The sequence below is a fragment of the Tachyglossus aculeatus genome, chromosome 8 (assembly GCF_015852505.1).
Source record: "Tachyglossus aculeatus isolate mTacAcu1 chromosome 8, mTacAcu1.pri, whole genome shotgun sequence".
In the NCBI taxonomy this organism is placed as follows: domain Eukaryota; kingdom Metazoa; phylum Chordata; class Mammalia; order Monotremata; family Tachyglossidae; genus Tachyglossus; species Tachyglossus aculeatus.
Window position 1 is genome coordinate 4,027,405 of NC_052073.1, and position 27,159 is coordinate 4,054,563.

The 27,159-nt window shown below is 51.4% G+C and overlaps 1 protein-coding gene across 2 annotated transcripts in view; it reads right to left on the minus strand.

Annotated features, from left to right (window-relative positions):
- The window catches only part of LOC119931702 (myocardial zonula adherens protein), an 87,397-nt gene extending 62,165 nt beyond the window's left edge, over positions 1-25,232 (minus strand). For both annotated transcript variants that reach the window (XM_038750565.1, XM_038750564.1), the window contains exons 1-4: positions 25,122-25,232; positions 5,903-5,989; positions 1,446-1,601; positions 1,112-1,204 (exon numbers count right to left, since the gene is read on the minus strand). In XM_038750565.1, coding sequence (XP_038606493.1) covers positions 1,112-1,204; positions 1,446-1,601; positions 5,903-5,989; positions 25,122-25,175 — 390 coding nt within the window. In that variant the 5' untranslated portion in view covers positions 25,176-25,232. The remainder of the gene's footprint in view (positions 1-1,111; positions 1,205-1,445; positions 1,602-5,902; positions 5,990-25,121) is intronic.
- Positions 25,233-27,159: the final 1,927 nt, after the last annotated feature.

Sequence of the window (27,159 nt, forward strand, 5' to 3'; positions counted from 1 at the left end):
AGTAAGCGCTTAACAAATGCCAATTATATATATTTTTATTTATATGTTTAGGGGAACCTGGTACAATGCTCTGTGAGAGGATGCGGTGTCCAGTAAATACGGGTGGTGTTCCCCCCAGCCCTGCCACAGACCCAGTCTCGCACCCAGGCCTAGGACCCTCAGAGGGGCAGTGGGATCTCTGGCTCCTTCCCCACCCCTGGAATATCTGGCCTGGGATATTGTCCAGTCCACATGAGCCACACCACGCTCTCTCCCCCGCTGTCCTTGCCACAGGCCCGGCTCAGACCAGCTGACCGTTGACCTCTCACCCTCCCGAGCAAGGTCTGCTCAGGTCAATCAATCGTATTTATTGAGCGCTTACTATGTGCAGAGCACTGTACTAAGCGCTTAGCACTGTCCCCAGACCCGGGCAGGTCAGGACGTGTGGGTGACCGTTCCAGGACACGGTGTGTGGCCATTCAGTACCCCTACCCCAGTCTTTTAGACTGTGAGCCCACCGTTGGGCGGGGACTGTCTCTACATGTTGCCAACTTGTACTTCCCAAGCGCTTAGTACAGTGCTCTGCACACAGTAAGCGCTCAATAAATACGATTGATGATGATGATAAACAATAATAATAATAATAATCATTGTATTTGTTAGGTGCTATGTTCCAGGTAATATACTATGTGCTAGGGTGGATACAATCTAATCAGGTTGGACACAGTCCCTGTCCCACATCACTTCTCCGGGCCTCAGTTCCCTCATCTGTAAAATGGGGCTTAAGACTGTGAGCCTCCCGTGGGACAACCTGATCACCTTGTGACCTCCCCAGCACTTGGAACAGTGCTTTGCACATAGTAAGTGCTTAATAAATGCCATTATTATCATTATTATATGTGCATATGTTTGTACATATTTATTACTCTATTTTACTTGTACATATTTATTCTATTTATTTTATTTTGTTAATATGTTTTGTTGTCTGTCTCCCCCTTCTAGACTGTGAGCCCGCATGTTGGGTAGGGACCGTCTCCACATGTTGTCAGCTTGTACCTCCCAAGTGCTTAGTACAGTGCTCTGCACACAGTAAGCGCTCCATCAATACGACTGAACGAACGAATGACCCGACCTCCAGCTCCCGGGTCAGCTGCTCGATCCTGTGTCTCATTTCATCGTAGTCTCCACACATCCGCTTCCGGACCTTCTCCAGCGAGGCTCTCACCTGCGCAACGTCCAGAAGACACCTTAATCCCCGAGCGCGTTCCTTCCCTTCCTCTTCTTCGAGCCGAAATTAATTCCGCGTCCGTCTCCCCCCGAGCCCGGATGGATTGAGGGCAGGGATCGTGCCTGCCGACTCGACGGCACGCTCCCAAGCGCTCAGCGGAGCGCTCCGTCCAAAGCCGGCGCTCGGCGCACGCTCGGTGGACGGAGACCGATTGTCGCAACGTATCCAAGGGACTCACGTCTTGGATATAGCTCATCTCTTCCCTCAGCTGATTAGACGACCACCCATAGACCACCATCTCCTTCTGCTGGTTGCTGTCTGACCTGCGGACCACCCCGTAGACCACCCCGTGGGGGGGCTTCTTGGCGGGCTCCCCGTTGGGGAGGTCCAGACGCTAGGAGGAGAAGAGAAAATTAAGACCGACAACACGAGCTCCACGAGAAGAGCGTTCTTGCTCAAACCGCTCCCCAAAGCCTCACCCGTCCTCGGGGTACGTTGTGCCCACATCATGCCAGCCTCTCAATCAATCAATCAATCGTATTTATTGAGCGCTTACTATGTGCAGAGCACTGTACTAAGCGCTTGGGAAGTACAAATTGGCAACATCTAGAGACAGTCCCTACCCAACAGTGGGCTCACAGTCTAAAAGGGGGAGACAGAGAACAAAACCAAACATACTAACAAAATAAAATAGAATAGATATGTACAAGTAAAATAAATAAATAGAGTAATAAATATGTACAAACATATATACAGGTGCTGTGGGGAAGGGAAGGAGGTAAGATAGGGGGGATGGAGAGGGGGACGAGGGGGAGAGGAAGGAAGGGGCTCAGTCTGGGAAGGCCTCCTGGAGGAGGTGAGCTCTCAGCAGGGCCTTGAAGGGAGGAAGAGAGCTAGCTTGGCGGATGGGCAGAGGGATTGGGGGCATTCCAGGCCCGGGGGATGACGTGGGCCGGGGGTCGATGGCGGGACAGGCGAGAACGAGGTACGGTGAGGAGATTACCTTAGGTGTGCCCAGGGAGGCTGGCACGGTGGACAAAGGAAGCTGGTTGGTCGATCAATAAATAGTGCTTATTAAGCACACACATACAGCGTGCGGAGTGCCGTACTGAATGCTTGGGAGAGCACAATAGGAGTCAGAAGTCCCAATCCGAGCCCTCTTGGAGATTAAAGTCTGGGTGAGTGGGGGTGTCGGACGTATATAAAATAAACCACAGGTAGAAGGCTGAAACAATAGGGTGAGTAAGTCAGCACAGCAGAAGGGCTACAGGAGTGGTATGGGTGGCTTCGTGAGGGTCCAATCAGAGATCGTGGGTTCCGGGTCTAAAAGGAAGGCAGGCAGGGTGGCCTAGTGGAAAGAGCACGGGACTTGGGGTCAGCATTCCCGATTCGAGTCCCAGCTCCGCCCCTGGCCTGCTGTGTGACCTGGGGCGAGTCGTTCAACCTCTCTGGGCCTCCATTCCTTCCTCTGTAAAATGGAGATAAAATGCCTTTTCCTCCTGGTTGTGAGCACAAAAGGGAAACAGGAAATGTGAAAGCATTTTGGTGGTGAAAGAGCTACACTAACAAAACAACGAGGTATAAAGGCGGAAGTTGGCACAGAAGTTCTGAGGAGGTGGTTTGGGAGGAAATAACCTGGGGAAAAGTAAAAAAATCACTGCAGAAGGCTTCCTAGAGGAGATGTATTTTCCAAAGGGCTTATCCCATGGCTTGCAGGAGTCATGGATGGGGCGGGGGAGAAATGTGGCTGGAAGGGCAGGGCCTACTCTGAGGGTTGCTGGGAAATACTGTCCTGGGAATTAGGAAATGGACATTCTTGAACACTGTGGTTCATGGGATCAGGAAGAGGAAGGAGCAGAAAGGAAACTCCCCGAGAAATTCCACATGCCAGGGAGCGATGGACTGTCCTCTCGTCCTCGGCTCCACCCAGGGCCTGAAAAACCGGCTTGCCAGTCCCAGGCCGCTGACCGCGTGGATGCTGGCCGGGTGGGCGCTGGCTGGGGGACTTGGCTCGGTCACGGACACCATTTGCCTTCCCCGGACCCAAACCGCCATCCAAGGGATGGGACACACCTATGATGGTGTCACGGGGGCAGAGCCGCAGTGGATCACTGTTGCCAACCAAGACAGCCTGCCGGGCTGGAAGAGAGAGTGGGAGACCCCGTGCTGAGAGGGGAAAGCTATCACGAGGAGTCATGGACCACGACTGGACAGGTCAATAGGATCGCCGAACTTGCCCCCGAGCCACTAGACCAAAGAGGCTGACCCATCCCCTCAGGGATCACTGAGGAATGTGGCCACGGTGGAAGTTCTTCTTCAGGCACTTAGTACAGTGCTCCGCAGCTGCCCCACGATTTAAGCACTTTCTGTGTACGCATCTCCTTTCCTCCCTCTTCTCTCGCTAACTTACTTTAGCGTCTGTCTCCCCGACTAGACAGTAAGCTCCTGGAGGGCAGAAGTCTTGTCTACCAATTCTTGTATTCTGCGTAGCGTTCGGTGCATACTATTAATTGATCCTTCAAGTCCGGTTCCCCTACCCCCGAACCCCTGTCCTCCACCCAGGAGAAGTAGGGCAGGGTGGGGGAAATTCACCCAGAGGCACAGGGGGTTCTGTCCCAATGCCAGTCAAAGATGCCAATATTCTGCTTCCACTCCTTGCAAATATTTTTACCTCTCCTCTTTAAGGAGAGAAGCTCCCTGTGGGCAGGGAATGCATCTTCTGCTTCTGTCCCCAAGTGCATAGTACAGTGCACTACTCCCAGTGGGCACTCAATAAATACCGACGCTGCCACTCTGTAGCCTGGGACAGAGAAGGAAGCCACAGGGCTATCCACACAGGTCAAACACCAGCCTCGGGACCGGACCCTTCCAAAGGGCCGGGAAAGGAGAGTCGACACCCAAGCATCTCTCAAGTAACAGGAATTCGGACTGCCCTGAGACCCCCACCCTGTCTGCCCAATGGCTCCAGGGAACTGGGCCATCATTTTCTTTTTTCAAGTGCTCACTATGTGCCAGGCACTATACTAAGTGCTGCGGGGAGATACAAGCTAATCATGTTGGACACAGCCCCTGTCCCGCATGGGGCTCCCAGTCTTAATCCCCATTTTACAGGTAGGGAGACTGAGCCGCAGAGAAATTAAGTGATTTGCCCAAGGTCCTGCAGCAGACAAGTGGTGGAGCTGGGCTTCGAACCCAGGTCCTTCCGACTTCCAGGCCCAAGACCACGCTGGACCATGCTGCTTCACTATCTCGGCTTCTCGTTATCCCCCAGGGTGTCAGAGTTGGACAAAGGTGGTCTGTGAGGGAGGGGCTTGGACTCACCTATACTCTCCCAAGAGTTTAGCTCAGGGCTGTGCCCTCTTTGGGTACCCAAGAAATAGCACTGGCTGACTGACTGCTGACAGGGTAGGGGATGGGGGAACTGCCCGCTATCTGGGCTTTGTTTACCACGGAGGGTGAGGGACGGAAATACACAGAGCCAAATTCTTCTCCCCGCCTCGGGATCCTTCACCGCCACCTCCTCCCGCTCAGTCACCCAGTTTAGTCACCCCCCGCGCCCGACCCAGAGCACTTGACCCCTCAGTGCCCAGCCCGCAGTGCTTCCCTGGCCACATCCCTGTCTTCCCATGAGCAGGCCAAAGGGCGGAGAGGCCCGAGGCTCGGACTCAGACTGGAGTCTAGTGGGGAGTGGAGCAGGGTGGGCAGTTATCGGACAATGGGTTGGCAGCTCTCAGCCCTGCCTTCTGCCGCAGACAGTTGGCCTCTCTCCTGAGGATGGTCAGTTGTCCCCCTACCCGACTGGGGCATCGGGATGCATGCCCAGGGTTTGGGTTTTTGACCCTGGGGCTCCCACCGACTCGGCTTCTGCCACTGAGGTCCGCAGCTCAGAAGTGGAGCCTGTGAGAACCCAACTGCTCCAGAGCGAGAGAGAAGGGGTGGTTGGGGGGCGGGGGGAGAGAGAGAAAGAGAAACAGAAAAAGGGAGTGAGAGAGAGGAGAGTGAGAGAGAGAAAAAAGAGAGAGGAAAGAGAGAAAAGAGAAAGAGATAGAGAGGAAAGAAAAAGAGATATAAAGAGAGAGAGCGAAAAAGAGAGAGAGAGAGAGAGAGAAGGAGGGGGGAGTAGAGACAGAGACACAGAAAGAGACAGAGAGACAGACAGAGAGAGAGACAGACACCCCATCCCTGCAGGGAAATATTCCAGGTTCTGAAGATTTCTGTAAAAATTTCTGCAGGACATCTGTCTACTATGTGTCTGGTGAAAGCCCGGAACATACCACCGGTACTTCCAGGTCTGTAAAGGTGTGTCCAGTGTCTGACAGGGCCTGGGATGGCCACCCTATTTCTGCCCCCCTCGCCCACCGCTGGACTCCCTCGGCCCTCAGTCGAGACATGGAGGGCCTGCCCGGCTACAGGGGGCCGCGGAGGGGGCCGGGCTGCCTGCCTGGCTCTGCGAGGGCATAACCCTCTCCCAGAGCCCCCTGAGCCCTGTCTGGGAGCACAGTCCAGGGAGCACCGTTCAGAGCACAGCGGTCCGGCAGAGAATGTGGAGTCAGGGCTGCCAGGGGATGTGGAACGAGGCCGGAGGCGGGCACAACTGTCCTTTCCATGACCACCATCACTCTCCCCAGGAAGCCCAATGACCAAGCACCCAGCCCAATGGGCAGCCCAGAGCGGTCACTCCCACGCCCAACTTACTGGCTCCTTCCTCTCATCCTTCTGTCCTTTCTGCCCCGGGGCCGGACGTTCCGGTGGTACGGTCAGGCGGAGTCTACAGACGTTGGTCTAGGAAAAATACACACACACACACAAACACACCATGGAGAAGCTGCTGTTAGACAAGGGTGCGGGGCTGTCTCCCCCAGACATTACCCTGCCCCAAAGACCCCCGTAGCCCTGCTGGAGGAGGAGGAGGACATTCATTCATTCAATCGTATTTATTAAGCGCTTACTGTGCACAGAGCACTGTACTAAGCGCTTGGAAAGTACAATTCAGCAACAGAGACAATCTCTACCCAACAAAGGGCTCACGGTCTAGAAGATTCCAGACAGACAGCCCTGGAAAAACAGTGTTTCCCTCCTTGGGGCCTAGAGGATTTTGCTCAGGCCTGGGAGTCGGGAGACCTGGGCTCTAACCCTGGCTCCACCGCCTTCCTGCTGTGTGACCTTGGGCAAGTCGCTTCACTTCTCTCTGTGCCTTGGTTTTCACATCTGTAAAAATGGGGATGAGATATCTGTTCTCCCTCCCCCTTAGACTCTGAGCCCCATGAGGAATAGTGGCTGTGTTCAACTTACCGTGTATCTATCCCAAGTGCAGAGTACAGTGCTTGGCACAAAGTAAATGCTTGACAAGTACCACGATTATTACTATTTCTCCTCATCTCTGTCCCCAGGACATCATCATCATCAATCGTATTTACTGAGCGCTTACTATGTGCAGAGCACTGTACTAAGCGCAGGACATCAGACAAGGTGCAAGATACTTGGATGAAGAACAGGTCAAGCAAGGCCAATTGGCCTGAGCAGAGATTTGCCCACTGTTGGGAAGGGACTGTCTCTATATGTTGCCAACTTGTACTTCCCAAGCGCTTAGTACAGTGCTCTGCACACAGTAAGCGCTCAACAAATACGATTGATTGATTGATTGATTTGCCCTCTGGAGAGCCCAACTACCCGCAACTCGCACCTTCCCCTCCTGTCTGGAACTTCCTCCCCGATCAAATCCACCAGCCCAAAGCTCTCCCTATCTTCAAAGCCCTCCTGAAACCTCACCTCCTCCAGGAGGCCTTCCTCGATCGACTTCTTTCCCAGTCACCTCTTCACTCTTCTGCCCTCCCAACCTCAGAAAGCATTTTTTTTTTAAATGGCATTTGTTTACCACTTACTATGTGCGAGGCACTATTTTAAGCGCCGGGTCAGATACGATAATCAGGTTGGACACAGTCCCTGTCCCATTTAGGGCTCACAGCTTTAAACTGGAGGGAGGAGGATTTAATCCCTGTTTTACAGATGAGGAAACCGAGTCACGAAGAGGTGAAGTGACTTGCCCAAGGTCACCCAGCAGACAAGCTGGGGAGGCAGGAATAGAACCCAGGTCCAAAGGCTCCCAGGCCCGTGCTCTTTCCACAGGGCCATGCTGCTTCTACTTCAGCTCATATCGATTTCAAACTTTTCTATTTAAGCACTTTCTTCCCCATGCATTCATCATTCCATGCCCTTCTTCTTCCTATCTGCTGTGACACCTCGGGCGTATCACTTAACTTCTCTGAACCTTAGTTTCCTCAACCGCAAAAGAGGGATTCAATCCCTGTTCCCCCTCCTAGACTGTAAGCCTCATATGGGACAGGGACTGTGTCTCGCCCAGTTAACCAGTATCTACTCCAGCGCTTAAAACAGCGTTTGAGACATAGTAAGTGCTTAACAAACACCATAATTATTACCATTATTGGTATTATTGCCTTGTGCCTGTCTTCTCCTCGGTCGATTGAAAGCTCCCCATGTCTTTTAACTCCACCGTCCTCTCCCAATTGCTCAATACAGACCCTGTAGAAGCTCCATCATCTCTCTCATCCCTGCTATTTATTAAGCACTTACTGTTTGCAGAACACTATACTAAGCGCCTGGGAGTGCCCTACAACAGAGTCGGTAAACGCATTCCCCGTCCGCAACGAGCTGCATACCGTCGGCCGGTTGTTTGTTCGACTGATTTTTAAACGGCTCCCAGCCTCTCCCTCCTCCTCGAGTGAACCCAAACCGAACACACGGTTGATGCAAGTGGTTTACATTTCTCTGGAAAAATGTGTTTCCTTGCTTTGTTGATTAGCCGGGATTACACAGCCCCTTTCCGGCCCGGAGCGGGGCCGGATGTTGTAAAAACAATGAGGTCGAGGATTTCTTTTTGAGAAACGTCCACAGCCGGCGGCCTTGGTCTGGGGCAGGGTAGGGGGCCTCGCCTTTCTCTCCTCCCTAAAAATGAACCGCGAGGCTCTGCTTTCCCACTCTAAGACGCGCTGTTCTCGAACCCAGCCCTCTTCCAGGACACTAGGTGGACCGTTCTGATTTGGTCCTGCTAGACTGTAAGCTCCTTGGGGACAGGATCAGACCTTAGAACAGTGCTTGGCACATAGTAAGCGCTTAACAAATACCATTATTATTATGCTGCCGACTAACTCAAGGGTACTCAAACGCTTAGGACCGTACTCTGCTTAGAGAAGCAGCATGGCCTAGTGGATAGAGCACGGGCCTGGGCATCGGAAGGTCACGGGTTCTAATTCCGGCTCCACCGCTTGTCTGCTGCGTGACCATGGGCGAGTCCCTTCACTTAGGTGGGCCTCAGTTACCTCATCTGGAAAACGGGGATTAAGACCGTGAGCCCCATGTGGGACAGCCTGATGACCTTGCATCTACCCCAATGCTTAGAACAGCACTTGGCACATAGTAAACGCTTGACAAATACCATCATCATTATTATTATTATTGCAGTGCCTGGCACATAGTAAAGCGCTTTTAGACTGTGAGCCCACTGTTGGGTAGGGACTGTCTCTATATGTTGCCAACTTGTACTTCCCAAGCGCTTAGTACAGTGCTCTGCACACAGTAAGCGCTCAATAAATATGACTGATTGATTGATTAACAAATACCATCATAATTACTCTGCCCACATAGATGGTAAACTCTTTGAGGATAAGGATCGTGCCTATTTTATCATCCTCTCCAAGCACTTAGGACAGTACTCTGTAATAATAATGATTGCATTTGTTAAGCGCTTACTATGTGCCAAGCACTATTCTAGGCACTCAATAAGTACCGTTGGTTGACTGTATGGTCCTCCTCTGAGGGTGCCAGGGGAGCTAGACTGGGTGGAAAAGACAAGTGGGGCTTGGGGCTGACTGGCCTAGGGGACCAGTCCCCTCCTTGCCCCCTGCTCCTCAGTCCCTGCAGGTGCTTTCATGGGGTTCAAATAATAATTAATAATAATGATGGCATTTGTTAAGAGCTTACTATATGTGAAGATGTTGGGGGGGAGGGATACAAGGTGATTAGGTTGTCCCACGTGAGGCTCACAGTCTTAATCCCCATTTTCCAGATGGGAACTGAGGCACAGAGAAGTGATAATTATGGTATTTGTTAAGCACTTACTATGTGCCAGGCACCGCATTGAGCGCTGCGGTGGATACAAGCAAATCGGATTGGACACAGTCCCTTTTCCCACATGGGGCTCATAGTCTCAATCCCCATTTTGCAGATGAGGTAACTGAGGCACAGAGAAGTGAAGTGGGTTGGCCAAGGTCAAACAGCAGACAAGCGGCAGAGGCGGCAATAGAACCCATGACTTTCTGACTCCCAGAGCCGGGCTCTACCGAGTCCGCCATGAAGCAGCGTGGCTCAGTGGAAAGAGCCCGGGCTTTGGAGTCAGAGGTCAGGGGTTCAAATCCCGGCTCCGCCAATTGTCAGCTGGGTGACTTTGGGCAAGTCACTTCACTTCTCTGGGCCTCAGTTACCTCATCTGTAAAATGGGGATTAAGACTGTGAGCCCCCCATAGGATAACCTGATCACCTTGTAACCTCCCCAGGGCTTAGAACAGTGCTTTGCACATAGTAAGTGCTTAATAAATGCCATTATTATTATTATTACTCTGCTCCAAGGCCCCAGCCTTCAATATTAGCCAATCACCTGGCTCAGATGGTGAGGTCCCCGAGGGCTGGGAGCACATTTCTCCTAACGACTGTGGGAACGCCACCCAGAAACCCTCCCACGGCCACCTCACGCCCACCAGCCCGGAACCATCATCATCAACATCATCAATCGTATTTATTGAGCGCTTACTATGTGCAGAGCACTGTACTAAGCGCTTGGGAAGTACAAATTGGCAACATAGAGAGACAGTCGCTACCCAACAGTGGGCTCACAGTCAAAAAGGGGGAGACAGAGAACAAAACCAAACCTACTAACAAAATAAAATAAATAGGATAGATATGTACAAGTAAAATAAATAAATAGAGTAATAAATATGTACAAACATATATACAGGAATATATGAATATATGAATATACGATGAATGGAACCAACCCTCCATTCATCTCTCGGAAGTGTCTTTGCATGGGGAAGCCCCCGCAGAGTCATGCAGGCCTCGTGGGAGGGTGTTAAACTGTCGCCCCACCCCAACAACTCAGTCCTGGGGGGGCCCCCCAGCCCTGCCCTCCAAGAGCTGCCAGTCCCCAGCTGCTGGGGAGATGAAGCCGGGGTACGGGGGATTCCCCTTGGGAGGGGAGGGGAGCACTCAGTTTGGGCCAAGAGGAAGAGTTACGGCATTCCAGGCCTGGATAATAATAATTATGATGGCATTTATTAAGCGCTTACTATGTGCAAAGCACTGCTCTAAGCGCTGGGGAGGTTACAAGGTGATCAGGTTGTCCCACGGGGGGCTCACCGTCAATCCCCACTTTCCAGATGAGGTAACTGAGGCTCAGAGAAGTGAAGTGACTTGCCCAAAGTCACACAGCCGACAAGTGGCGGAGCCGGGATTTGAACCCATGACCTCTGACTCCAAAGCCCAGGCTCTTTTCCACTGAGCCACGCTGCTTCTCTAACAGACCCCCCCCCCCCGCCCCCGCCTCCCTCCTGCTGGCTGTGCAGACCCACCCTCACTATTTGCCCTTGATAACGGTCTTCCCCCGCCCCCAACTGCTTATTCATTCATTCAATCGTATTTATTGAGCGCTTACTGTGTGCAGAGCACTGTGCTTATACCAGTGCTCCACACACAGTTGAGCCTCAATATATAATAACAACAATTGTGGTACTTGTTAAGCGCTTACTATGTGCCAGGCACTGTTCTAAACCCTGGGATGCGTACAAGCATATCGGCTGGACACAGTCCCTGTCCCACGTGGGGCTCACCGTCTCGATCCCCATTTTACAGGCGACGTAACTGAGGCACAGGGAAGTAAAGCCACTTGCCTAAGGTCACACAGCAGACAAGTGGCAGAGCCGGGATTAGAACCCATGACCTTCCGACTCCAGGGCCCAATCTCTATCTACTATGCCACGCTGCTCCTGATTAAATCATGAAATGGAGAACTCTTGTCAAATAAAGGACTTCTGGGGCCAGAAGCAGTGAGGCCTAGTGAAAAGAGCGCAGGCCTGGGAGTCCTCTGACTTGAGTTCCAGTTCCGGCTCTGCCAAATTAACAGCTGGGTGACCTTGGCCAAATGGCTTCACTTCTGTTTTTTCTTCTTTGCCTTTTTAAAGGTATTTGTTGACTACTTACTATGTGGCCAGGCACTGCACTAAGAGTTGGCTAGAAACAAGCTATTCAGGTTGGACGCAGCCCACGTCCCACAGTCTTAGGCCTCATTTTACAGAGGAGGAAACTGAGGCACAGAGAAGGGAAGTGACTTGTCCGAGGTCACGCAACAGACAAGTGACAGAGCTGGGATTAAAACTGCGCCTCAGTTCCCTCATCTGTAAAATGGAGATACAGTCCCTGCTCTCTCTCCTACATACACTGTGAGCCCTATGTGGGGCCTGATTATCGTCTAGCCCCAGCCCCTAATACAGTGTTTGGGGCATAGTAAGTGCTTAGTAACTACTACAATTATTATTATTATTATTATTATTATTATTATTAGACTGAGCCCCTTCCTTCCTCTCCCCCTCATCCCCCTCTCCATCCCCCCATCTTACCTCCTTCCCTTCCCCACAGCACCTGTATATATGTATATATGGTTGTACATATTTATTACTCTATTTATTTATTTATTTTACTTGTACATATCTATCCTATTTATTTTATTTTGTTGGTATGTTTGGTTTGGTTCTCTGTCTCCCCCTTTTAGACTGTGAGCCCACTGTTGGGTAGGGACTGTCTCTGTGTGTTGCCAATTTGTACTTCCCAAGGGCTTAGTACAGTGCTCTGCACATAGTAAGCGCTCAATAAATACGATTGATGATGATGATGATGATTTACTCTCCCGGAGAGCAGCAGGGCTGTGCCTTTTACTTCTGAGTGCTCCCAAGTGCTTATTACAGTGCTCGCCCCGCTCCATCCCAACAGGTGCTCAGCCAACTTCGAGGATGAGGCCATTAACCCAGTGAAGACCAGGCCCTGATAGCACCCATCCCCGTCGGCTGCGGCACTTAGAACAGCGCCTTGCATGCAGTAAGCACTCAATAATGCTAATAATGGTACTTATTAAACCCTTACTATGTGCCAAGCACTGCTCTAAGCACTGGGATAGATACAAGTTAATCAGGTTGGACACAGTCCCTGTCCCACATAATAATAATAATGGTATTTATTAAGCGCTTACTATGTGCAAAGCACTGTTCTAAGCGCTGGGGCTCACCCTCTTAATCCTCGTTTTACAGATGAGGAAAACTGAGGCCCGGAGAAGTGAAGGGACTTGCCCAAGGTCACACACAGCAGACGTGTGACAGAACGGGGATGAGAACCCAGGTCCTTCTGACTCCGAGGCCTCTATATTATCGTCTAAGCTCCACTGCTACCCGTAAATACAACTGATTGACTGGTTGCATCGGAGCGATTCTGGAAGATGCAGGGTGCTGAGGTAAATGTCTGTGGCAGGTGGGGCGGACCACCACTGCCAGAGACCCCCCCATATCCATACCCGACCCCCTCCCAGAATCTTCTCCCTCTGCCCACTGAAGAGAGGCAATTTAGGACCACTCCTGGGGAGGGAAGTGGGGGATCACGGCTGGGCGGTCCACCGCCAGCACCGGCACGTATTTATGGCCCCCCGATCACCATGGTTCCCAGATCTCAGTCAAGGATGGCCCTGCCCTGGGCTTCCCAGGGATGCGGGAGAGCTGGAGAAGATGGCTAAGCAGAGCCCTTCTGGGCCGCTCCAGCTGTTTACACAGACACCCAGTCCACAAGATGTGGTCTGAGGTCAGGACGGAGCTGGAGATGGGGCAGGGAAGAGGGTTTTGGTGCCGCTTTCTTAGGAGGAGACGCTGGAAATGCCTGCCCTCTCCAAACTAGAAAGACGGTGAACGGCGGACGAAGAGATCGGATTTAGAGGACCACGGAGGGGCCGTCTGGGATGGACAGGGTTGAGGAAGCGAATGGAATTCATTCCCGCAGGAAGCTGGGCGGCAGGAAATGGCTGCAGGAAGAGTATGTGAATGAAGACCATGCTGCGTCACTGCGGGGAAGGGTCGGGGGTGTGGGATGGTCTGGACTGCGTCGCTGTGGGGTAGGGTCAGGGGTGTGGGGTGGTCTGGGCCGGGTTACTGGGATGGAGAGGGGAGAGTCGGGGGTGAAGGGTCAGAGGAGTTGGATGGTCCATGCTGGGTCACTGCAGAAACAGTCAACAATGCTTGATGGTCTGCGCTGGGTCACTGGGGGAACAGTCAGGGGTAGAGGACGGTCCACCTCTAACCGTGAGGGTGGATGTTCAGGAGGGAAACCAATAATAAGAATAATAATTGGTATCGTTATTATTATTATGGCCCTTGTTAAGCGCTTACTACGTACCAAGCACTGTTCTTAACACAAGTTAATCAGGTTGGACACAGTCCCTGTCCCCCATGGGGATCACACCCTTATCCCCATTTTCCAGATGAGGTAACCGAGGCCCAGTGAAGCAACTTGCCCAAAGTCACACGGCAGACACGTGGCAGAGCCGGGATGAGAAGCTAGGTCCTCGTGACTCCCAAGCCCGAGCTCCAACCACGATGCCACTCGGCTTCTCCATCAACCTGGAGTCCCCGTCGGAGACAGGGTACTGGCCCGGATAGGACAGGTGCCCAATGCAGCAATAATAATAATAATAATAATAATAATAATAATGGTATTTGTTAATCCCTTACTATGTGCAAAGCACTGTTCTAAGCGCTGGGGGAATACAAGGTGATCAGGTTGTCCCACGGGGGGGCTCACAGTCTTAATCCCCATTTTACAGATGAGGGAACTGAGGCACAGAGAAGTGAAGTGACTTGCCCGAAGTCACACAGCTGACAATTGGCAGAGCCGGGATTTGAACCCCTGACCTCTGACTCCAAAGCCCAGGCTCTTTCCACTGAGCCTCGCTCTCGTTCTCACCTGTCCCGCCATCGACCCCTGGCTCACGTCATCCCCCGGGCCTGGAATGCCCCCAATCCCTCTGCCCATCCGCCAAGCTCGCTCTCTTCCTCCCTTCAAGGCCCTGCTGAGAGCTCACCTCCTCCAGGAGGCCTTCCCAGACTGAGCCCCTTCCTTCCTCTCCCCCTCGTCCCCCTCTCCATCCCCCCCCATCTTACCTCCTTCCCTTTCCCACAGCACCTGTATATATGTATATATGTTTGTACATATTTATTACTCTATTCATTTATTTATTTATTTTACTTGTACATATCTATTCTATTTATTTTATTTTGTTAGTATGTTTAGTTTTTTTTGTGTTTTTTTTCTCTGTCTCCCCCTTTTAGACTGTGAGCCCAATGTTGGGTAGGGACTGTCTCTATATGTTGCCAATTTGTACTTCCCAAGCGCTTAGTACAGTGCTCTGCACATAGTAAGCGCTCAATAAATATGATTGATTGATTGATTGAGCCACGTTGTTTCTCAATGGCAATGGCATGAGAGGCAGAGGGGAGGGTGACGTGCCTCCATTCCCCTCCCGCTGGGCTGCTCTGATAGCAGGAGAGGACCCATGGATACCCATCGGTTTTCTTCACCCACCATTCCCTGGCTCCTGCTACCCTCCAGCTCCCCTTCTCCCTGCACCTGAATCTCCCCTTTCCCCTTTCCGGGAGCACTTACTGTGTGCAGAAGGCTGTTCTAAGCCTGAGCCCCCTCCTCCCCATCTCCATCCCCCCCGCCTTACCTCCTTCCCCTCCCCACAGCACCTGTATATATGTTTGTATGTATTTATTACTCTATTTATTTTATTTGTACATATTTATTCTATTGATTTTATTTTGTTAATATGTTTTGTTTTGTTCTCCGTCTCCCCCTTCCAGACTGGGAGCCCACTGTTGGGTAGGGACCATCTCTATATGTTGCCAACTTGGACTTCCCAAGCGCTTAGTACAGTGCTCTGCACACAGTAAGCACTCAATAAATACGACTGAATGAATGAATGAACTTGGGAGAGTGCATTAGAGTCAGCAGCCGTGATCCCTGCCCTCAAGGGGCTTACAGACAGGTGGGGAAGACAGACACTAAAAGAATTTGTAGGCAGGAGGAAGTAACAAAGAACATGAGGTCTATTTTTAAGTGCTAGTAGGGCGGGTGCTTTGGTGAATCTTCCTCTGACTCAGTTTAGCCAGCTAGAAAATGCATGTGACTTTCTGTACACAAACATATACACACCCGCCACATACACACCCACCTGGAGACGTGGAGACAGTAGAAAATGGATTAACCCAGCCCTTTGGGGAGATAGTACTTGGTTAAAGATCTGTAGCTCCTGCATTTTTTTCTTTTTAATGGCATTTGTTAAGCCCTTACTTGGTGCCAAGCACCGTACTAAAAGCTGGGGTAGACATCATTTTAATCCCCATTTTACAGATGAGGGAACTGAGACCCAGAGAAGTGACTTGCCCAAGGTCACACAGCGGACAAGTGGTGGAGCTGGGATTACAAATCCAAATCCTTCTGACCCAGGCCGGTGCTGAATCTACAAAGTGATGCCACCACCTCCTGCCTGAAATGAAGTGCAGACAGGGAGCATACTGTGGGCAGAAAACATGTCTGCCAACTCTGTTATAGTCTACTCTCCCAAGCGCTTTGAACAGTGCCCTGCACAAAATAAGCGCTCAATAAATACCACTGACAATGAGAGTAGCAGGCTTCAGTTCAGCGCGGGAAAGGACCATGGGCTTAGAAGTCAGGAGACTCAGATTTTGGCCCCAGCTCTGCCACAGGCTTGCTGTGTGACGATGGGAAAGCCACTTAACCTACCTGGGCTTCAGTTTTCTGCTCCACAAAATGGGGATAAGATCATCATCAGCAATGGTATTCACTGAGCGCTTACTGTGTGCGGAGCACTGTATTAAGCGCTTGGGAGAATACAAAAAAGTTGATAGACATACTCCCTGTCTACAAAGAGCTTTCCATCCAGAGGATTAATCCTTAGGATACTGAGAAGCAGTGTGGTCTAGTGGAAAGAGCTCAGGACTGGAGTCAGGAGGCCTGGGTTCTAATCCCGGCTCCGTCACTTGCCTGCTGTGTCACTGTGGATAAGTCGCTTAACCTCTCTGTGCCTCAGGTTCCTCATCTGTAAAATGGGATTAAATCCAGCAATGATATTTACTCATTCATTCAATCGTATTTATTGAGCTCTTACTGTGTGCAGAGCACTGTACTAAGCACTTGGGAAGTACAAATAGGCGACATATAGAGATGGTCCCTACCCAATAACGGACTCACAGTCTAGAAGGGGGAGACAGGTAGCAAAACAAAACATGTAGACAGGTGTCAAGTCGTCAGAATAAATAGAATTAAAGCTAAATGCACATCATTAACAAAATAAATAGAATAGTAAATATGTGCAAGTAAAATAGAGTAGTAAATCTGTTCAAATATATATATACAGGTGCTGCGGGGAGGGGAAGGAGGTGAGCGCTTACTGTGTGCAGAGCATTGTACTAAATGCTTGGGAAAGTACAATATCACAGAGTCAGTAGAAACAATCCCTGACCACAAGGAGCTAAGTCTAGAGTCCTCTAGACTAAAACCTCGTTACGGGCAGGGAATGTGTCTGTTTATTGTTATATTGTATTCTTCCAAGCGTCAAATTTTAGGGTTATACGGGTCTGCTGCCAACTCTCCCCTTCTTTATTCTTAGATTGTCAGTCGTCTGAGAGCCAGGGACCATGTCTGCGTAGTTGATCCCAGTACTTAGTACAGTGTTTTGCACCCAGGAGATGCCTAATACATACTATTACCACTACCACCGCTTCATCAAACCCATTCCTCAAGCAGCCTGGGGAAGGGAGGGGAAGGGACGTGCAGATTTAGGAGAAGGATCTGTTGCAGCCGTTTGTAGCTATGAACGAGGCCGAGGCTGAAAGAGACCGATGTCAACCTGCTGATGAAAGCAGCAGACAGAACAGTGTTGTCAAGTGGATAGAGCACGGTCCTGGGACTCAGAAGGACCTGGGTTCTAATCCTGACTCCTCCACTTGTCTGCTGTGTGGGCAATCACTTCTCTGTGCCTCAGTTATCTGTAAAATGGGGTTTAATACAGCCTAACCTCATGTGGGATTCATTCATTCAATCGTATTTATTGAGCGCTTACTGTGTGCACAGCACTGTACTAAGCGCTTGGGAAGTACAAGTTGGCAACATATAGAGACGGTCCCTACCCAACAGTGGGATGTGGATTGGGTCCAACCTGATTAGCTTGTACCCACCCCAGTGCTTAGTATAGGGCATGGTACAAAGTAAGCATTCACATACCATAAAAAAATAAAAATGGACATAGGAAAGGAAGCTTGTGTCAGCGTTCACTGGATACACACCCTCCACCTGAACCCAACCCACCAGCCTCTTTCCTTTCCAGCTCCTTCCCCTCCAGTGGCCATTAAATAAAGTCAGTTCCTGGAAAAGGCAGGAAAAAATCAAAAAGCCTGAACGGCGGGACGGGATTTTTCCTGGATGCCTGTTGCTGTTTCTCTGTCCCTGTCGGTTTCCATCCCCTCCCTTGTCTCCCTCCAGCCCAGCTGGGGCCCGAGATGATTCTATTTTTAGGGCCAGCTGGCTCAGAGCTTGACTTCCTGCTGGTTATCTCACCTGCGGAGCCCATCAATCGTTAGGCCCTCAGTACGCATGATCGATCAATCAATCAATCGTAGTTATTGAGCGCTTACTGTGTGCAAAACATTGTACTAAGCAGAGCACTATGCTAGATGCTTGGGAGAGGAGACGAGCTTCCAGCCTAGCAGGGTCTTCCACTGCCCCCGAGTCCTACACCTCGGTCCAGGGCGGAGAGCATCCAAGGGGGTCTCTAAAGAAATTCCTGGAGAGGAGGAAGCGAGGGAGGAGGGAGAGTTTCCCTAAGCAGAGGCCAAGCCTTTCTCTTCGCGGTCCCTCTCTCACAACCCTCCTTGGGCACTGATTCACGTAATCTGGCAACCAACCCGGGAGCTCAGCCTCTTCCTCCCCTTTGGGTTTCCAGCTTCCCTTTCCTCTGCAGTCACAGGTTTACCCAGACAGATGGGAAAGGACTCACTGTCGGATAAGGCTAAAGAGCGTAATTATCTTCGCTCTTATCGTACTGCCCTAATTTCCATTAAGACACTACTCGGGGTTAGCTAGGGAACCCACATTGAAAAGTTACATTTTTCAGCTGAAGCATCTTTTTAAGATCCAAGGGAGCTATTTTGACCTGGAAAACAATCAAGCAGGTCGCAGCTTTCCAGGTGATCCTCAAACAGGTGTTCGCTGTGTCTGCTGTGTGACGCTGGGCAAGTCGTTTAACTTCTCTGTGCCTCAGTTGTAGAGTGGGGATTAAGACTGTGAGCCTAACGTGGGACAGGGACTAAATTCAAGCAGATTCACTTGTATCTATGCCAGCGTTTAGTACAGTGCCTGACATAGTATACGCTTAACAAATACCATTAAAAAACAATGTTTGCTGATGAATCAGACTATCTTACTCTGAAAGTTTCAATGTCTAGACTTTTAGCCTGTGAGCCCACTGTGGGCAGGGACTGTCTCTCTGTGTTGCCGATTTGTACTTTCCAAGTGCTTAGTACACTGTTCTGCACACAGTAAGCGTTCGAGAAGCAGCGAGGCTCAGTGGAAAGAGCACAGGCTTGGGAGTCAGAGGGCATGGGTTCTAATCCCTACTCCACCACTTGTCAGCTGTGTGACTTTGGGCAAGTCACTTAACTTCTCTGGGCCTCAGTTACCTCATCTGTAAAATGGGGATTAAGACTGTGAGCCCTCTGTAGGACAACCTGATCACCTTGTAACCTCTCCAGCACTTAGAACAATGCTTCAAACGTAGTAAGCGCTTAACAAATACCATCATTATTATTATTAATACATATAATTGAATGAATGTCCCCTCATTTTTCCTCACAGGATTGATCAACAATAATAACTGTGGTATTTGTTAAATGGTTATTACGAGCACTGGGGTAGATATAAGATCATTGGTTGGACATCCCCCCCATCTTACCTCCTTCCCTTCCCCACAGCACCTGTATGTATATTTGTACATATTTATTACTCTATTTATTTATTTTACTTGTACATATCTATTCTATTTATTTTATTTTGTTAGTATGTTTGGTTTTGTTCTCTGTCTCCCCCTTTTAGACTGTGAGCCCTCTGTTGGGTAGGGACTGTCTCTATATGTTGCCAATTTGGACTTCCCAAGCGCTTAGTACAGTGCTCTGCACATAGTAAGCGCTCAATACGATTGATGATGATGATGATGACACAGTCCCTGTCCCATCCGAGGTTCACAGTCTAAGGGAGAGAGAAAACAGGTACTGAATCCCCATTTTACAGATGAGGAAACTGAAGCCCAAAGGAATTAAGCAGCTTGCCCACGGTGACACAGCAGGCTACTGGTGGAGTCAGGATTAGAACCCAGTCCTTCTGACTCTGGGCCCTTACTCTTTCCACTAGGCCACACTGCATCACATGCCATGATGATTAGTTGCAAGGCGGGTCATCCACTGGCAGACAATTAATCACTGACGACATTTAGATGAGGTGTTCTCCCACCTGCTGCATTTTTATAACAAATCCTCTGTTCTTACGAATGGATCCAAAACAGGGAGAATCTGACTTTAAAAATCCCTCCTCTTAATGGTGATTCAGGTTAAGTTGGTTTTGCCCCAACTGGTTTGGTCTTCCATTTATACCCACTCACCCACCCGGCTTGGGGGGAAAACAAAATTGCTCCGCCAGGTCCAATCAATCAATCAATCGTATTTATTGAGCGCTTACTATGTGCAGAGCACTGTACTAAGCGCTTGGGAAGTACAAATTGGCAGCACATAGAGACAGTCCCTACCCAACAGTGGGCTGACAGTCTAAAAGGGGGAGACAGAGAACAGAACCAAACATACCAACAAAATAAAATAAATAGGATAGAAATGTACAAGTAAAATACATTATCCCCAATTATCCCCTTGATGGTTTCTGGGAAGGCAGGTGACCTAGTGGAAAGACCCTGGGCTTGGGAATCAGGGGATGTGGGATAAGAATAATGATGGTATTTGTTAAGCGCTTACTATGCGCCAAGCACTGTTCTAAGTGCTGGGATAGTTACAAGGTTATCAGGTTGCCCCTCGTGGGGCTCACAGTCTTCATCCCCATTTTACAAATGCGGTAACGGGCACAGAGAAGTTAAGCGGCTTGCCCAAAGTCACACAGCTGACATCTACTCACCTGAACTTCACCACCTGTCCGCAGTCACTTAACAGTAGGCCAGTCACTGAACTTTTCTGGGTCTCAGTTTCCTCATCTGTAAAACGGGGATTCAGAAACCCGTCCTCCCTCTTTCTTAGACTGTGAGCCTGTGCGTCTGACCTGTTTATCTTGAATCTACCCCCATGCTTAGTACAGTGCTTGGCACATAGTAAGCACTTCAGTACCACAATGATTATTATAATAACATGTAATGAAAACAGGGATTTGCAGATTAATTGGGTGGTGGTGGGGGGGGGAGCTCCTTAAACATTCCAGGAACTTGCTGACTGCAGAATCACTTCTGTTTATCTCCTCACTTGACATTTCTGCGAGAGGACGTGCCTCCCTGTGACACAAGTTCGAGAGAGAGGAGGAGTGAGAGGGATGTTGTTGGACAGAGAGGCGGCCAGCCTTCTGCTGTCCCCGGGACACGGCCCCACTTTCCCGTGCATTCCTGCCTTGTTAGGAAGGTTTCTGGCCCGGCGGGCTAAATAACCACGCTGGGCCAGGCCCCTTGACCACTGTGGGCCAGATAAAGAAAGGTCTGCTAACTGTCTGCAAACAGCGGGCTGGACTATGGCTAGAGCGGAGGTCTAGGACTCAGAAGGTCATGGGTTCTAATCCAGACTTTGCCACCCGTCTGCTGTGCGACACTTGGGCAAGGCACTTCACTGGGCCTCCGTTAACTCATCTGTTAGATGGGAATGAAAACTACGAGCCTCATGTGGGACAGGGACTGTGTCCAACCTGATGACCTTGTATCTACCCCCTTGCTTAGAACAGTGCTTGGCACATAGTAAGCGCTTAACAAGTAATAATAATGGCATTTGTTAAGCGCTTACTATGTGCCAGGCACTGTTCTAAGCGCTGGACAAGTACCATCATTATTATTATTGCCAAGTGCATAAAACATTCACTTCCACCCACCCCAACCCCACCTCTCTACTGGTGGGGAAACAGTTTCCCCCCAAAAAGTACCCAGTCTTTAGGCTCCCAGCCAAACCCAACAGCAGATTATCTGGTAGAGGTATGTATATTTAGACAAATCCATGCAAATTTAGACAAATCCACACAAATTTAGATAAATCCACACAAATGACACACAGATCCCCCAGATACCTGCGGAGGGTGGGAAATATCTAGCCGGGAATACCTCGACTTAAAAAACAAGGTAAGAAAAACTATTTGCGCCCTTCAGGGGGTGATAATAATAATATTAATAACAATAGTAATAATAGTATTTGTTAAGCGCTTACTATGTGCCAGGCACTGTTCTAAGCACTGGATGGATACAAGCAAATTGGGTGGGACAAGGTCCCTGTTCCATGTGGGGCTCACAGTCTCCGTCTGATTTTGACAAATTATTATTCACTCATTCACTTGTATTTATTGAGCGCTTACTGTGTGCAGGGCACTGTACTAAGTGCTTGGGAAGTACAAGTCGGCAACATATAGAGACGGTCCCTACCCAACAACAGGCTCACAGTCTAGAAGGGGGAGCCAGACAACCAAACCAGCGCTATGAATTGTATTTATTAAGCGTTTACTGTGTGCAGAACACTGTACTAAGCGCTTGGGAGAGGCCAACCTAAGCCCGCTGTGGTCAGGTTGAATTGTATTGTACTTTCCAAGTGTTTAGTACAGTGTTCTGCACACCGCAGGTGCTCAATAAATAAGCCTGAATGACTCATTGAGAGCTCACCTCCTCCAAGAGGCCTTCCCAGACTGAGCCCCCTCCTTATAATGACATTTGTTAAGCACTTACTATGTGCAAAGCACTGTTCTAAGCGCTGGGGGGAATACAAGGTGATCAGGTTGTCCCACGGGGGGCTCACAATCTTAATCCCCATTTTACAGATGAGGTAACTGAGGCACAGAGAAGTGAAGTGACTTGCCCAAAGTCACAGAGCTGACAACTGGCAGAGCTGGGATTTGAACCCATGACCACTGACTCCAAAGCCCGGGCTCTTTCCACTGAGCCATGCTGCCCCTCCTTCCTCTCCCCCTCCTCTCCATCCCCCTGCCTTACCTCCTTCCCCTCCCCACAGCACCTATATATATTTATATATGTTTGTACGTATTTATTCCTCTATTTATTTCACTTGCACATATTTATTCTATTTATTTTATTTTGTTACTATGTTTTGTTTTGTTGTCTGTCTCCCCCTTCTAGACCGTGAGCCCGCTGTTGGGTAGGGACCGTCCCTCTATGTTGCCAACATGTACTTCCCAAGCGCTTAGTACAGTGCTCAGCACACAGTAAGCGCTCAATAAATACGACTGAATGAATGACTGACTCGAACATCAAACCCATCCCCTCCAGATGAGGTCCCTGGGGCCCAGAGAAGTGAAGTGACTTGTCCAAGGTCACCCAGCGGCCGAGGGGGATGTCGGCTCGCCCCCGGCAACCCGCACCCTCGTCGTCCCCCGCGTTTAGCACAGTGTTTAGGGCACGGTAAGGGTTTCGAGCAACCGATCATCGCGCGGTGTCTTCAATCCCCACACAGATGTTGCCAACCTGTACTTCCCAAGCGCTTAGTACAGTGCTCTGCACACAGTCAGCGCTCAATAAATACGATTGATTGAATCCCCGCGGGTCTCCTCTTCGTAACCGCCTTTCTGGAGCGCTTCCTGCGCGCCAAGCCCTGCAGTAAGCGCTGGGGCGAGGGCGGACGGGCGGGGGGTTCCCCGGTTTATTCATTCATTCAATCGTATTCATTCATTCAATCGTATTTATTGAGCGCTTACTGTGTGCAGAGCACTGTCCTAAGCGCTTGGGAAGTACAGGTTGGCAACATCTAGAAACGGTCCCTACCCAACAGTGGGCTCACAGTCTAGAAGGGGGAGACAGAGAACTAAACCAAACATATTAACAAAATAAAATAAATAGAATATGTACAAGTAAAATAGAGTAATAAATCCGTACAAACATATATACAGGTGCTGTTTTGGTTTTGTTCTCTGTCTCCCCCTGTTAGACTGTGAGCCCACTGTTGGGTAGGGACTGTCTCTATATGTTGCCAACTTGTACTTCCCAAGCGCTTAGTAGAGTGCTCTGCACATAGTAAGCGCTCAATAAATACGATTGATGATGATTGATGATGCTGTGGGGAAGGGAAGGAGGTAAGGCGGGGGGATGGAGAGGGGAAGGAGGGAGCTCCGTCCGGGAAGGCCTCCTGGAGGAGGTGAGCTCTCAGTAGGGCTGAGCGCTCCTTACTTACTGAGCGCTTACTGCGTGCAGAGCACTGTACTAAGCGCTTGGGAAGTCCAAGTTGGCAACATCTAGAGACGGTCCCTACCCAACAGTGGGCTCACAGTCTAGAAAGGGGAGACAGACAACAAAACCAAACATATTAACAAAATAAAATAAATAGAATATGTACAAGTAAAATAAGTAAATAAATAGAGTAATAAATCCGTACAAACATATATACAGGTGCTGTGGGGAAGGGAAGGAGGTAAGGCGGGGGGGATGGAGAGGGGAAGGAGGGGGCTCCGTCTGGGAGGGCCTCCTGGAGGAGGGGAGCTCTCAGTAGGGCTGAGCGCTCCTTACTTACTGAGCGCTTACTGTGTGCAGAGCACTGTACTAAGCGCTTGGGAAGTCCAAGTTGGCAACATCTAGAGACGGTCCCTACCCAACAGCGGGCTCACAGTCTAGAAGGGGGAGACAGGGAACAAAACCAAACATATTAACAAAATAAAATAAGTAGAATATGTACAAGTAAAATAAATAGATAAATAGAGTAATAAATATGTACAAACATATATACATATATACAGGTGCTGTGGGGAAGGGAAGGAGGTAAGGCGGGGGGGAAGGAGGGGGCTCCGTCTGGGAAGGCCTCCTGGAGGAGGTGAGCTCTCATTACTCCTTACTTACTGAGCGCTTACTGTGTGCAGAGCACTGTACTAAGCGCTTGGGAAGTCCAAGTTGGCAGCATCTAGAGACGGTCCCTACCCAACAGCGGGCTCACAGTCTAGAAGGGGGAGACAGACAACAAAACCAAACATATTAACAAAATAAAATAAGTAGAATATGTACAAGTAAAATAAATAGATAAATAGAGTAATAAATATGTACAAACATATATACATATATACAGGTGCTGTGGGGAAGGGAAGGCGGTAAGATGAGGGGGATGGAGAGGGGGATGAGGGGGAGAGGAGGGAAGGAGCTCAGTCTGGGAAGGCCTCCTGGAGGAGGTGAGCTCTCATTACTCCTTACTTACTGAGCGCTTACTGTGTGCAGAGCACTGTACTAAGCGCTTGGGAAGTCCAAGTTGGCAACATCTAGAGACGGTCCCTACCCAACAGCGGGCTCACAGTCTAGAAGGGGGAGACAGACAACAAAACAACACATATTAACAAAATAAAGTCAATAGAATAGTAAATATGGACAAGTAGAGTAACCAATCTGTACAAACATCTACCCAGGTGCTGTGGGGAGGGGAAGGAGGTAGGGCGGGGGGGTGGGGATGGGGAGGAGGGGGAGAGGAAAAAGGGGTCTGTCTCAGTGTGTGAAGGGCCGGTTACTCACGGTCCGGCCGGAGCCCCCCGACAGCACGGTGACCGACGAGCCCGAGCGCAGCATCCTCCTCACAGCACGACCGACACAACGCCCGACGCCGCGAGCTCCCCGCAGCCCTTTCCCTCAGCGCTCGGCCCTCAGGACACGCCCCCATAGCGCGCTCCCGCCATTTCCCTCAGGACACGCCCCCGCCGCGCGCGCTCCCGCCCTTTCCCTCAGGACACGCCCCCGCCGCGCGCGCTCCCGCCCTTTCCCTCAGGACACTCCCCCGCCGCGCGCTCCCGCCCTTTCCCTCAGGACACGCCCCCGCCGCGCGCCCTCCCGCCCGTTCCCTCAGGACACTCCCCCGCCGCGCGCGCTCCCGCGCTTTCCCTCAGACCGCGCCCCTCCGCGCGCTCCCGCCCTTTCTCTCAGGACACGCCCCTGCCACGTGCGCGCTCCCGCGCTTTCCCTCAGGACACTCCCCCGCCGCGCGCTCCCCGCCCTTCCCCTCAGGACAAGCCCCCCACGTGCGCGTTCCCGCCCTTCCCCTCAGGACACGCCCCTGCCGCGTGCGCTCCCGCCCTTTCTCTCAGGACACGCCCCCGCCGCGCGCTCCCGCCCTTTCCCTCAGGACACGCCCCCATCGCGCGCCCTCCCGCCCGTTCCCTCAGGACACTCCCCCGCCGCGCGCGCTCCCGCGCTTTCCCTCAGACCGCGGCCCTCCGCGCGCTCCCACCCTTTCTCTCAGGACACTCCCCCGCCGCGCGCTCCCCGCCCTTCCCCTCAGGACAAGCCCCCCACGTGCGCGTTCCCGCCCTTTCCCTCAGGACACGCCCCCGCCGCGCGCTCCCGCCCTTTCCCTCAGGACACGCCCCCGCCGCGCGCGCTCCCGCCCTTTTCACTCATTCATTCAATCGTATTTATTGAGCGCTTACTATGTAAAGGACACTGGACTAAGCGCTTGGGAAGTACAAGTTGGCAACATATGGACAGGGTCCATACCCACCATTGGGCTCACAGTCTAGAAACAGCGGGCCCTTTCCCTCAGACCACGCCCCCGGTGCGCGTTCCCGCCCTTTCCCTCAGGGCACACGCCCTCTCGCCCTTTCCCTCAGACACGCCCCCGCCGCGCGCGCTCCCGCCCTTTCCCTCAGGACACGCCCCCGCCGCGCGCTCCCGCCCTTTCCCTCAGGACACGCCCCCGCCGCGCGCTCCCGCCCTTTTCACTCATTCATTCATTCAATCGTCTTTATTGAGCACTTACTGTGTGCAGGGCACTGTACTAAGCGCTTGGGAAGTATAAGTTGGCGACATATGGACACGGTCCGTACCCAACATTGGGCTCACAGTCTAGAAACAGCGGTCCCTTTCCCTCAAGACACGCCCCCGGTGCACGCTCCCGCCTTTCCCTCAGGGCACAACCCCCGCCGCGCGCTCTCGCCCTTTCCTTCAAACCACGCCCCCGGCGCGCGCTCTCGCCCTTTCCCTCAGACCACGCCCCCGGCGCTTGCTCCCTCCCTTTTCCCTCAGACACGCCCCCGCCGCGCGCGCTCCCGCGCTTTTCCTCAGGACACGCCCCTGCCACGAGCTCCCGCTCTTTGCCTCAGGACACGCCCCTGCCGCGCGCTCCCGCCCTTTTCACTCGTTCATTCATTCAATCGTATTTATTGAGCGCTTACTGTGTGCAGGGCACTTTACTAAGCGCTTGGGAAGTACAAGTTGGCAACATAAGGAGACGGTCCTACCCAACATTTCGCTCACAGTCTAGAAACAGCGGGCCCTGTCCCTCAAGACACCCCCCCCCGGCGCGCGCTCCCGCCTTTCCCTCAGACCACGCCCCCGCCGCGCGCTCTCGCCCTTTCCCTCAGACCACGCCCCCGGCACGTGCTCCCTCCCCTTTCCCCGAGGACACGCCCCCGGCGCGCGCTCCCGCCTTTCCCTCAGACCACGCCCCCGCCGCGCGCTCTCGCCCTTTCCCTCAGACCACACGCCGGCGCGCGCTCCCTCCCTTTTCCCTCAGAATCGCCCCCGTCGCGCGCGCTCCCGCCCTTTCCCTCAAGACACG